The sequence below is a fragment of the Stegodyphus dumicola genome, chromosome 6, assembly GCF_044657685.1.
Source record: "Stegodyphus dumicola isolate Sdum_Otavi_A_Nest chromosome 6, ASM4465768v1".
Taxonomy (NCBI): domain Eukaryota; kingdom Metazoa; phylum Arthropoda; class Arachnida; order Araneae; family Eresidae; genus Stegodyphus; species Stegodyphus dumicola.
In genome coordinates, this window is record NC_140773.1 from 220,305,412 (window position 1) to 220,318,962 (window position 13,551).

The window sequence follows — 13,551 nt, forward strand, 5'->3', positions numbered from 1 at the left end:
CGAAAACACCCATGCTTCCAGCCCTTTCGCGGGTATTCGAAATTTGGATCGAAATACCAGTGTTCAGCGCTTTTGGGCGGGAGCCCGCCCAAAACAGTGTTCACGTGTGCATGCAAAAGATACTGCGTACACCGTACACATGCGTAAAATCACGAAAACACCCCTCCAGCCAGCCCGCTGCCGATTCGAAAGTTGGACCGAAATACAATTTTTCAGCGATTTTGCGCGTGCTGTGCCCGCTTTATTCACGTATGCATGCTGAAAATGGTGCATAAACGATACACATGCGTAAAATCACGAAAACAAACATGGAGCCTGCCTGTTCGCCGGTATTCGAAAGTTGGACCGAATTACCAGTGTTATGTGGCTTTGCGCGGGCTCTGCCCGCTTTATTCACATATACACCCAGAAGATACTCCATACACTATACACATGCGTAAAATCACGAAAACACCCATGGAGCCAGCCAGTTCGTCGGGATTCGAAATTACCGCATTACCAGAACCGCATTACCAGTATTCTGTGCCCGCTTTATTCACGTATGCATCCATGAGATACTTTATAAACGATACACATGCGAACAATCACGAAAACACCCATGCAGCCAGCCCGCTCGCCGAGATTCGAAAGTTTGAGCGAACTACCAGTGTTCAGCGGTTTTACCCGGTATCCGCGCGCTGTATTCACGTATGCATCCAAATTTTATATACAGTACCCCGGAATTCGAAAGTAGGACCGAAATACCAGTGTTCAGCGATTTTGTGGAGCGGGCTGCGCCCGCTTTATACACATAAGCATGGAGAGGATACTGCATAAACGATACACATGAGTTAAAGCAAGAAAACACCCGGGGAGCCAGCTCGTTCGCCGACACCGAAAGTTGGATCGAACTACCAGCGTTAAGAGGTTTTGAGCAGGCTGCGCCCATTTTTATCACATATGCATCCAGAAATCACTTTATACACTATACACATGCGGAAAATCAGGAAAACACCCATGCAGCCAGCCCGCTCGCAGAGATTCGAATGTTTGACCGAACTACCAGTGTTCAGCGGTTTTACCCGGTATCCGCGCGCTGTATTCACGTATGCGACCAAATTTTATGTACAGTACCCCGGAATTCGAAAGTTGGACCGAACTACCAGTGTTCTGTAGTTTTGCGCGGGCTGCTCCCGCTTTATTCAAGTATGCATGCAGAAGATACCGCATACACGTTACACATGCGAAAAATCCCGAAAACACACATTGAGCCAACACGGTCGCTTGGATTCGAAAGTTGGACCGAACTACCAGTAATCAGAGGTTTTGAGCGAATTTCGGCCGCTTTATTCACTTATGCATCCAGAAGATGCTGCGTACACGAGGCACATGCGTAAAATCACGCAAACACCCATGGACCCAGCCCGTTCGCCGGGATTCGAAATTAGGACCGAACTACCAGAGTTCAGCTTTATTCATTTATGCATCCAGAAGACACTGCATACACAACAGATATGCGTAAAATCACAAAAAACATGAGTGTAGCCTGCCTGCTCACCGGGATTCGAAAGTTACCGTATACCATCTCAAAGGAGCAAAGAAAAATCTTTAATCTAAAAAAAAAAAAAAAAAAAAAAAAAAAAGTGTGAATTTAATTTTTATTGCTACGAACTTAATTAAAATATCATTTGCATTAAAAGATAATATCTAAATTAAGTGCACGTATCTAATAACATAAAAAAATATATTATTCCAAAAAATCAAATTTATTATTAAAAAAATAACAACATATTTTTAAAAAATAGCTTTTTCAGATTTTTTAATTAATATCCCAGCTGATTAAAGTTGTACAACTTCAAGAACGTCATCATTTAAATTTAATGTAATATAATAACTTTTATTCAATATCAATAAAAGAATTAACGTGACAATCATCCTAACCTGAAATTAAAAAAAAATTGTGAAAAGCAGCTGTTTATTTAAAATGCCTACATTAACGAAATATTTTTAAAATACAGTTAGGTAACATGCAATCGCGTGCTTTATTCAACTTTAGAATATAACCTTGATTTGTATCTGCGGCGATTCAAGAAACTGTTGCAATCGGAAATATGAGCCCGAAAATTAGCGTTTTCACAGTTTTTAATTAATATCTCAGCTGATTAACGTCCTACGAAGATGAGAATGGTATCATTGGATTCGTAGAATTTTTTGGAATCCGCAGACACCTGCCTCGAATTCCAACTCAGCGCCGTTCCATAGATATTTAAGAAAAAAGAAATTGACACGTGACCTTTCGCCAGCACAAATCTCGAGCGGAAGCAATTATCATCCCCCCGGCGCTTTCGAAAAAGCAATTTTATCTCAGCTAATTCCGAGACGGTTGCCACTCCGAAAAATGAAATAACGTTTTCGCAGTTTTTAATTAATAACTCCGCCGATTATTGTCGTACCGGTATCGATGGATTCGATGATTTTTTTCGAATACGGGGATATGCGTTTCGAATCGCAACTCGAAGCCGTTCCGCAGATATTCGAGAAAAACGAATTTGGCACTCGGCCAAATCCCTAAAATAGGGGAAACCCGTGAAAGAAAGTGCGAAACGTAGGGAAATGTAGGGAGAAAATCAGTTTTTAATTAATATCTCGGCTAATTAAAGTCGCACGAAGATGCCGATGGTCAATCCGGCGAGCCACGGGAATTCTGAATCCAACGGTACCTTCCACTAAGCTCTACACCCAGCCGTTCCCGAGGAGATGATGTTACAAACACACAAACAGACAGAGGCACACAGATTTTAATAGTATAGACTAGCGGGCAAGCCCGCCAGCTGAGCGGGCTGAAGCCCGCTTATCATTGTTCGTTTTTAAAAGATATCCTATGTTAAATTTGGCCGGTATTGAAAAGTTGAACCGAACTACCATTTTTTAGCGGCATTCCGCGGGCTTCCCCCGCTTTTTTCACCTATGCATCCAGAAGTTACCGCATACACTATACATATGCGGAAAATCACGAAAACACCCATGCTTCCAGCCCTTTCGCGGGTATTCGAAATTTGGATCGAAATACCAGTGTTCAGCGCTTTTGGGCGGGAGCCCGCCCAAAACAGTGTTCACGTGTGCATGCAAAAGATACTGCGTACACCGTACACATGCGTAAAATCACGAAAACACCCCTCCAGCCAGCCCGCTGCCGATTCGAAAGTTGGACCGAAATACAATTTTTCAGCGATTTTGCGCGTGCTGTGCCCGCTTTATTCACGTATGCATGCTGAAAATGGTGCATAAACGATACACATGCGTAAAATCACGAAAACAAACATGGAGCCTGCCTGTTCGCCGGTATTCGAAAGTTGGACCGAATTACCAGTGTTATGTGGCTTTGCGCGGGCTCTGCCCGCTTTATTCACATATACACCCAGAAGATACTCCATACACTATACACATGCGTAAAATCACGAAAACACCCATGGAGCCAGCCAGTTCGTCGGGATTCGAAATTACCGCATTACCAGAACCGCATTACCAGTATTCTGTGCCCGCTTTATTCACGTATGCATCCATGAGATACTTTATAAACGATACACATGCGAACAATCACGAAAACACCCATGCAGCCAGCCCGCTCGCCGAGATTCGAAAGTTTGAGCGAACTACCAGTGTTCAGCGGTTTTACCCGGTATCCGCGCGCTGTATTCACGTATGCATCCAAATTTTATATACAGTACCCCGGAATTCGAAAGTAGGACCGAAATACCAGTGTTTAGCGATTTTGTGGAGCGGGCTGCGCCCGCTTTATACACATAAGCATGGAGAGGATACTGCATAAACGATACACATGAGTTAAAGCAAGAAAACACCCGGGGAGCCAGCTCGTTCGCCGACACCGAAAGTTGGATCGAACTACCAGCGTTAAGAGGTTTTGAGCAGGCTGCGCCCATTTTTATCACATATGCATCCAGAAATCACTTTATACACTATACACATGCGGAAAATCAGGAAAACACCCATGCAGCCAGCCCGCTCGCAGAGATTCGAATGTTTGACCGAACTACCAGTGTTCAGCTGTTTTACCCGGTATCCGCGCGCTGTATTCACGTATGCGACCAAATTTTATGTACAGTACCCCGGAATTCGAAAGTTGGACCGAACTACCAGTGTTCTGTAGTTTTGCGCGGGCTGCTCCCGCTTTATTCAAGTATGCATGCAGAAGATACCGCATACACGTTACACATGCGAAAAATCCCGAAAACACACATTGAGCCAACACGGTCGCTTGGATTCGAAAGTTAGACCGAACTACCAGTAATCAGAGGTTTTGAGCGAATTTCGGCCGCTTTATTCACTTATGCATCCAGAAGATGCTGCGTACACGAGGCACATGCGTAAAATCACGCAAACACCCATGGACCCAGCCCGTTCGCCGGGATTCGAAATTAGGACCGAACTACCAGAGTTCAGCTTTATTCATTTATGCATCCAGAAGACACTGCATACACAACAGATATGCGTAAAATCACAAAAAACATGAGTGTAGCCTGCCTGCTCACCGGGATTCGAAAGTTACCGTATACCATCTCAAAGGAGCAAAGAAAAATCTTTAATCTAAAAAAAAAAAAAAAAAAAAAAAAAGTGTGAATTTAATTTTTATTGCTACGAACTTAATTAAAATATCATTTGCATTAAAAGATAATATCTAAATTAAGTGCACGTATCTAATAACATAAAAAAATATATTATTCCAAAAAATCAAATTTATTATTAAAAAAATAACAACATATTTTTAAAAAATAGCTTTTTCAGATTTTTTAATTAATATCCCAGCTGATTAAAGTTGTACAACTTCAAGAACGTCATCATTTAAATTTAATGTAATATAATAACTTTTATTCAATATCAATAAAAGAATTAACGTGACAATCATCCTAACCTGAAATTAAAAAAAAATTGTGAAAAGCAGCTGTTTATTTAAAATGCCTACATTAACGAAATATTTTTAAAATACAGTTAGGTAACATGCAATCGCGTGCTTTATTCAACTTTAGAATATAACCTTGATTTGTATCTGCGGCGATTCAAGAAACTGTTGCAATCGGAAATATGAGCCCGAAAATTAGCGTTTTCACAGTTTTTAATTAATATCTCAGCTGATTAACGTCCTACGAAGATGAGAATGGTATCATTGGATTCGTAGAATTTTTTGGAATCCGCAGACACCTGCCTCGAATTCCAACTCAGCGCCGTTCCATAGATATTTAAGAAAAAAGAAATTGACACGTGACCTTTCGCCAGCACAAATCTCGAGCGGAAGCAATTGTCATCCCCCCGGCGCTTTCGAAAAAGCAATTTTATCTCAGCTAATTCCGAGACGGTTGCCACTCCGAAAAATGAAATAACGTTTTCGCAGTTTTTAATTAATAACTCCGCCGATTATTGTCGTACCGGTATCGATGGATTCGATGATTTTTTTCGAATACGGGGATATGCGTTTCGAATCGCAACTCGAAGCCGTTCCGCAGATATTCGAGAAAAACGAATTTGGCACTCGGCCAAATCCCTAAAATAGGGGAAACCCGTGAAAGAAAGTGCGAAACGTAGGGAAATGTAGGGAGAAAATCAGTTTTTAATTAATATCTCGGCTAATTAAAGTCGCACGAAGATGCCGATGGTCAATCCGGCGAGCCACGGGAATTCTGAATCCAACGGTACCTTCCGCTAAGCTCTACACCCAGCCGTTCCCGAGGAGATGATGTTACAAACACACAAACAGACAGAGGCACACAGATTTTAATAGTATAGACTAGCGGGCAAGCCCGCCAGCTGAGCGGGCTGAAGCCCGCTTATCATTGTTCGTTTTTAAAAGATATCCTATGTTAAATTTGGCCGGTATTGAAAAGTTGAACCGAACTACCATTTTTTAGCGGCATTCCGCGGGCTTTCCCCGCTTTTTTCACCTATGCATCCAGAAGTTACCGCATACACTATACATATGCGGAAAATCACGAAAACACCCATGCTTCCAGCCCTTTCGCGGGTATTCGAAATTTGGATCGAAATACCAGTGTTCAGCGCTTTTGGGCGGGAGCCCGCCCAAAACAGTGTTCACGTGTGCATGCAAAAGATACTGCGTACACCGTACACATGCGTAAAATCACGAAAACACCCCTCCAGCCAGCCCGCTCCCGATTCGAAAGTTGGACCGAAATACAATTTTTCAGCGATTTTGCGCGTGCTGTGCCCGCTTTATTCACGTATGCATGCTGAAAATGGTGCATAAACGATACACATGCGTAAAATCACGAAAACAAACATGGAGCCTGCCTGTTCGCCGGTATTCGAAAGTTGGACCGAATTACCAGTGTTATGTGGCTTTGCGCGGGCTCTGCCCGCTTTATTCACATATACACCCAGAAGATACTCCATACACTATACACATGCGTAAAATCACGAAAACACCCATGGAGCCAGCCAGTTCGTCGGGATTCGAAATTACCGCATTACCAGTATTCTGTGCCCGCTTTATTCACGTATGCATCCATGAGATACTTTATAAACGATACACATGCGAACAATCACGAAAACACCCATGCAGCCAGCCCGCTCGCCGAGATTCGAAAGTTTGAGCGAACTACCAGTGTTCAGCGGTTTTACCCGGTATCCGCGCGCTGTATTCACGTATGCATCCAAATTTTATATACAGTACCCCGGAATTCGAAAGTAGGACCGAAATACCAGTGTTTAGCGATTTTGTGGAGCGGGCTGCGCCCGCTTTATACACATAAGCATGGAGAGGATACTGCATAAACGATACACATGAGTTAAAGCAAGAAAACACCCGGGGAGCCAGCTCGTTCGCCGACACCGAAAGTTGGATCGAACTACCAGCGTTAAGAGGTTTTGAGCAGGCTGCGCCCATTTTTATCACATATGCATCCAGAAATCACTTTATACACTATACACATGCGGAAAATCAGGAAAACACCCATGCAGCCAGCCCGCTCGCAGAGATTCGAATGTTTGACCGAACTACCAGTGTTCAGCGGTTTTACCCGGTATCCGCGCGCTGTATTCACGTATGCGACCAAATTTTATGTACAGTACCCCGGAATTCGAAAGTTGGACCGAACTACCAGTGTTCTGTAGTTTTGCGCGGGCTGCTCCCGCTTTATTCAAGTATGCATGCAGAAGATACCGCATACACGTTACACATGCGAAAAATCCCGAAAACACACATTGAGCCAACACGGTCGCTTGGATTCGAAAGTTGGACCGAACTACCAGTAATCAGAGGTTTTGAGCGAATTTCGGCCGCTTTATTCACTTATGCATCCAGAAGATGCTGCGTACACGAGGCACATGCGTAAAATCACGCAAACACCCATGGACCCAGCCCGTTCGCCGGGATTCGAAATTAGGACCGAACTACCAGAGTTCAGCTTTATTCATTTATGCATCCAGAAGACACTGCATACACAACAGATATGCGTAAAATCACAAAAAACATGAGTGTAGCCTGCCTGCTCACCGGGATTCGAAAGTTACCGTATACCATCTCAAAGGAGCAAAGAAAAATCTTTAATCTAAAAAAAAAAAAAAAAAAAAAAAAAAAAAAAAAGTGTGAATTTAATTTTTATTGCTACGAACTTATTTAAAATATCATTTGCATTAAAAGATAATATCTAAATTAAGTGCACGTATCTAATAACATAAAAAAATATATTATTCCAAAAAATCAAATTTATTATTAAAAAAATAACAACATATTTTTAAAAAATAGCTTTTTCAGATTTTTTAATTAATATCCCAGCTGATTAAAGTTGTACAACTTCAAGAACGTCATCATTTAAATTTAATGTAATATAATAACTTTTATTCAATATCAATAAAAGAATTAACGTGACAATCATCCTAACCTGAAATTAAAAAAAAATTGTGAAAAGCAGCTGTTTATTTAAAATGCCTACATTAACGAAATATTTTTAAAATACAGTTAGGTAACATGCAATCGCGTGCTTTATTCAACTTTAGAATATAACCTTGATTTGTATCTGCGGCGATTCAAGAAACTGTTGCAATCGGAAATATGAGCCCGAAAATTAGCGTTTTCACAGTTTTTAATTAATATCTCAGCTGATTAACGTCCTACGAAGATGAGAACGGTATCATTGGATTCGTAGAATTTTTTGGAATCCGCAGACACCTGCCTCGAATTCCAACTCAGCGCCGTTCCATAGATATTTAAGAAAAAAGAAATTGACACGTGACCTTTCGCCAGCACAAATCTCGAGCGGAAGCAATTGTCATCCCCCCGGCGCTTTCGAAAAAGCAATTTTATCTCAGCTAATTCCGAGACGGTTGCCACTCCGAAAAATGAAATAACGTTTTCGCAGTTTTTAATTAATAACTCCGCCGATTATTGTCGTACCGGTATCGATGGATTCGATGATTTTTTTCGAATACGGGGATATGCGTTTCGAATCGCAACTCGAAGCCGTTCCGCAGATATTCGAGAAAAACGAATTTGGCACTCGGCCAAATCCCTAAAATAGGGGAAACCCGTGAAAGAAAGTGCAAAACGTAGGGAAATGTAGGGAGAAAATCAGTTTTTAATTAATATCTCGGCTAATTAAAGTCGCACGAAGATGCCGATGGTCAATCCGGCGAGCCACGGGAATTCTGAATCCAACGGTACCTTCCGCTAAGCTCTACACCCAGCCGTTCCCGAGGAGATGATGTTACAAACACACAAACAGACAGAGGCACACAGATTTTAATAGTATAGAAGATTGTGTGTTCAAAACGTAGTTTTTGCATGTGCGAAAACCGCGTTTTTGGAGACATTTTAGGCTAAAAGTTCAAAATGTAGACAAAAAATTTAGATAGTAATATGGCAGCGTAAAGTTTCTCGCCAAAAATATTTGGCGAGAAATTTGACGACTTGAGGGCGCATATCAGAGTAGTTCCAAAAATACATTTTCTGCAGTTAATATTCAGTAAGGATGAATTAAAAATGTTCACTTCTTTTTTTTTTTTCTTTTTTTTTTTTCTTTTTTTAATAATTTCGGATAATTTTAAAATTAATTCTTTTGCTTCTTACCTTATGTCAATATATAAGATTGGCATATCTTCTAGTAGATGTTTATTAGACTTGAAAGACATGATTATAAGCTATAACATTTTCCTTATCCACGATTTTAAAATTTGTCTTAAAATGTAAATAAACCTTTATTTTCATTTACTTATTGAAGACATTATTGTACTGAATTCTATTACGTCATGTATTATAGTGAAAGCTCGACTGTCTGGAAAGCTCAGGAAGTACTGAATTCTGGATAATTTATCATTAAAAAATTTAAGATTTACATCAGAAAAGCCAAACCAATGAGAAAAATTCCTGCTGTAAAAGTAAAAAACAATCATCTTATTTGTTACCAATTTGAATATAAAAATCCTATTTTTAAATTATGTAAGATTTTAAAAAATAAAAACACAGACATGAAAGGGGACATATTTGGATTGTTGTGAAATCCTGCTGAAAATGAAAATTGGTAGAGATGGCACATCATTCTGATAGAAATTTAAATGAACAGAAGTATTTGGTCAGATAATAAAGGGATACAAAAATATGGATATAGCATATAAAAAAAAATTCTTATTGTAATTTTTCTCGTTATATCGCATTGTCCGTTCATTTTCAAAGTCTCATATTGTGGCTGTTTTTGATGCCTAGATCCTGTAACTTTGAAAATACTGCTCTTACTGCAGTATTAAATATTAATCATTTTCTAAAAATGTGAGGAAAAAATAGAACTTGTATTCTCCTGTAAATAAATACAAAAATAATCTGGCTCATCAAGAGCTCATTGAGTTTACATTTAAATGAAAACAAATTTATGTTTGTCTTGAGACGTCATGCTTATCCATTATCAGCGCAAAATCTCACTGTCTGGCAACAACATTTATGTATTAATAGTATTAATGCTGTGTAATGGCATTAAAAATCTGTAATTCACTAAATTTTTTGTGTGAAAAAAAGCTTTCTAAAATTTTTAAATATTTCTGTTAGTTGAATGCCAGATAGTCAGGCTTTCGCTAAAATATATATTATTTAAAAAATATGCATAAATATGTCTGTTATTGAATTGTGTTGTTTTGTAGTCAAGGCTGGTTCAGGCCATCACCAATTTTCAGAATGCATCAGCTAAGTTATTATCACAGTTGGTGACTAAGTAAAAGTATACTTCAATATGAATCAATAAAATGTTTAATTTACAGAGCTGTCTACTGTACTGACCACCTAGCTCACCAGCAGCTAAGCAGTAAAGTTGCTGAATGCGAGTAGTTCTGACCTGGGTTTGATTCCAGGCAAATGGGCTGGCTACTTAGGTGTTTTTGTGGTTTTTTTGATGTGTAATGTATACATGAGCCAGTTTCCCTTTGAAAGTCCTTCATGAAGTCTCCCTCAGGCAGATAGGCATTCCCATAATCAAATTAGATGAAACAGTACTGACCACTTAAGATGTGCGAAATCCTAGATGTTATTTTTGTTTATCCCTTCTCTTAGTATTCTATATATTACCATAATTGCTTATTATTGTGATATTTTTAAATGCATTCCAAATTTAATTTTACATTTAACTTTTCTATTTTAGCCATTATAATAAATCTCTGGATCTGAGTTTACCAATTCGTTTTGCTAACTTACCAAATAATGCTTTATTAGAACTTCGTCCAGCTAAAAATATTCGCAAGGAGAGTTTAGTAACTGTTGGTCTACAGCTTGAATCTGGCGAGCGATTCATGGAAGATTTTCCACCATCTTCTTCAGTTTCAGATGTTATAGAGAAATGTCTTCGTTCAAGGTACTTTTTTGTTTAACAAGTAGTATATTATTTTAAAAGGTATGCTGTCATAAATTTATTTTATCAGTAATTACATTTTATATTGTATTTTAGGACTGATACTGATAATTTACAAGAAAAAGGAGAAACTGTTTGCATTTATATGCGACAAACGGTAATTTATGTGATTAATAACTATTTAGAGTCAGCATAAGCTTCCTTTTGTATACTTACTGTTTCATTTATTTTAACTTAAAGTAAAAGTTCATTAAAAAATAAATGTTTTTTTTTTTAAATTGTTGTATTTGATTTAAGGTATATTGTTCTTTTTTTGGGGAGGGATTATATATAAAGTTCTGTTTGCATATTTTAATGCTAAGAATTTAATGACATTTTAGATACTTTCTGTTAATAGAGATGGAATTAATAGAACTATTTTTATTATTTTATCAAAATGTACATATGCTGCATTTACAGGCATGCCATAAGTAATTTTTAACTATTCTGGCTTCTTTACATATAGCTGCATCTTGTTTCTCTTTGTTTTTTTATATTAATCAAATACAGAAATAATTAATACAATTTAATATTTAGGTCAGGGGCGTAGCTAGAGGGGGTTATCTGTTCCCGGGCGCAGAATCCAAGGGGCGCCTAACTGATGTTACGACATTTTAGAATTAAATGTTTTCCAGCCTTGGCAAGCAGTAGGGGGTTCGAAATCTTCAGTTGTCCCTGGGCGCTGAAAACCCTAGCTACAACTCTGATTTAGGTGCTAGTATCTTGTATGTAATGAAATGCATGAATGTGTTTACAGTATTTTAAAGTTGATAAAATGTTATTAGACAATAGTTATAAATAGCTTAGAGGGATAGTTATATATATATCTTAAGCAACGTTTTTGACGGCAGCCCGGTATGAGATTTTAAATTTTTTCGTGACCCACCTTATAAAAAAAACATTTATTTACAAAACTAATTTTATTTTTTAATAAAAATCAAAATTCAAGTTATTTTTTGTTTATTTCATACACAAAAATTGCAAAATAATAAGATAACAAAAATATAAGTAATTAAAGACAATCTATTATCTTCATTTAAAACTTAAAGTAAATTTTGTTTTGCATATTTTAACCTTAGTGTGAAGGGTGATGTTGTTTTTCATCATATAATAATTTCAAATTAGGACTTAATGATGTTAATTTTATTCTTAATTTAGGTTCAATATCCAATCTGTTTTGATACTTATTTTTTAAGTACACTAAGGCTGAGAACGCAGTTTCACACGTATAAGTGGTGACAAAAGGCATTAAAAATTGTATTGCCTTTTTAACTTACGCTTGGATATTCCTTTTGACAGCGCAACCAAAAATTAATAATTGGTACAGTTTCAAACAGTTTTTTAGGATCGATGTCGCATGAAATTTCAATTAAATTATCAACTTCTTGTTCACTAAGATTAAGCATTTTTTCCTTTTTAGTATTGACAGAAAAAGGATCTTTAATTCACATATTATTTGAAAGAATATCCGGAAAGTAGTCTTTAAAACTATTTATTAGCTCCGAAAGATGTTCTTGAATTGAAACTGATAGTGTTACAAGATGTAAATCTTCATCGTAGTTTTAATGGGTTTCAATAAATTTATGCAATGTTTCAAAAGATTTTAAATTTCCTTTTGAAAGTTGTTCTTTCCACAGAGTCATTTTTTTAAATTATTGCAGCGACTTTTTCCGATACTACGAAAATATTTAAACCAAAGCCTTGCAAATTTAAATTCAATTCATTGAATGTAGCAAATATGTCGCACAAGTAAGCTACTTTTATTAACCACTCAAAATCGTGGAATCTATACTTAAATGGAAAAATAGCATCTTTTTTAGATGGTGGGTGTTCATTCAGAAATACCAAGGCTTCGTCTTTTAGCTCAAACAGACGTTTTAAAATGTTTCCTTTTGAAAGCCATCTTGAATTACAATACAAAGGGAGGTGTTTATAATCACTCCCCATGTCCTTGCATAATTCGGTAAAAAGTCTCCTATTTAATGAACCAGACTTTATGTAGTTTACAAACTTGACACATTCTTCCAAAGTTATGTTTAAATTTAAAGGCATTCGTTTTACCACCAATGCTTGTTTATGGATACTACAGTGCACTCATACACAATTAATTGCTAATTCTTGAATTTTTTTAAACAAACCTTTATGACACCCTGCCATTGCACATGTTCTATCGCTACTTAGCCCAACACACTTTATCCAGTCAATACCGTGACTAGTGACAAAATCATTGGTAGCCTTAAAAATTTCATCTGAGGTCGTTCTTCTCAGTAGCCTTTTACAAAACAAAAAATTTTCTTCTCTATGGTGTCTTCGTCAATATATCTGACAAAACACATTAGATTTGCATTATCCTCGACATCATCTCATGCTTTCATCTCTTTGCAAGGGAAAAAACTTGCTCTTTTTTGCTTGAGCAACTAGTTCTTCTAAATGTTTTGCGCAATCATCAATTCTCTGGTTAACTGTATTATTTGATAATGGTATCACCGAAAATAAACATTTTTCCTTTAGTCCGCATAAATTATTTGCAACAATTTTCAAAGCGGGAAGTAAATAATTTTTCTCCAGCACTATGAGGATACCCAGTTTCAGCTATTAATTTGGAAATTTTAAAAGATGTCAAAGTGAGGTTTTTATTTTACTGGTGAGGTAAGAGTGTATTTTTCCATTTTTT

At 37.6% G+C, this 13,551-nt stretch overlaps 1 protein-coding gene across 2 annotated transcripts in view; it reads left to right on the forward strand.

Moving 5' to 3' along the window:
* Positions 1-13,551, forward strand: part of LOC118198722 (tether containing UBX domain for GLUT4) — an 88,973-nt gene that overhangs the window by 55,551 nt on the left and 19,871 nt on the right. For both annotated transcript variants that reach the window (XM_085819549.1, XM_085819548.1), the window contains exons 3-4: positions 10,632-10,841; positions 10,935-10,995. In XM_085819549.1, coding sequence (XP_085675675.1) covers positions 10,632-10,841; positions 10,935-10,995 — 271 coding nt within the window. The remainder of the gene's footprint in view (positions 1-10,631; positions 10,842-10,934; positions 10,996-13,551) is intronic.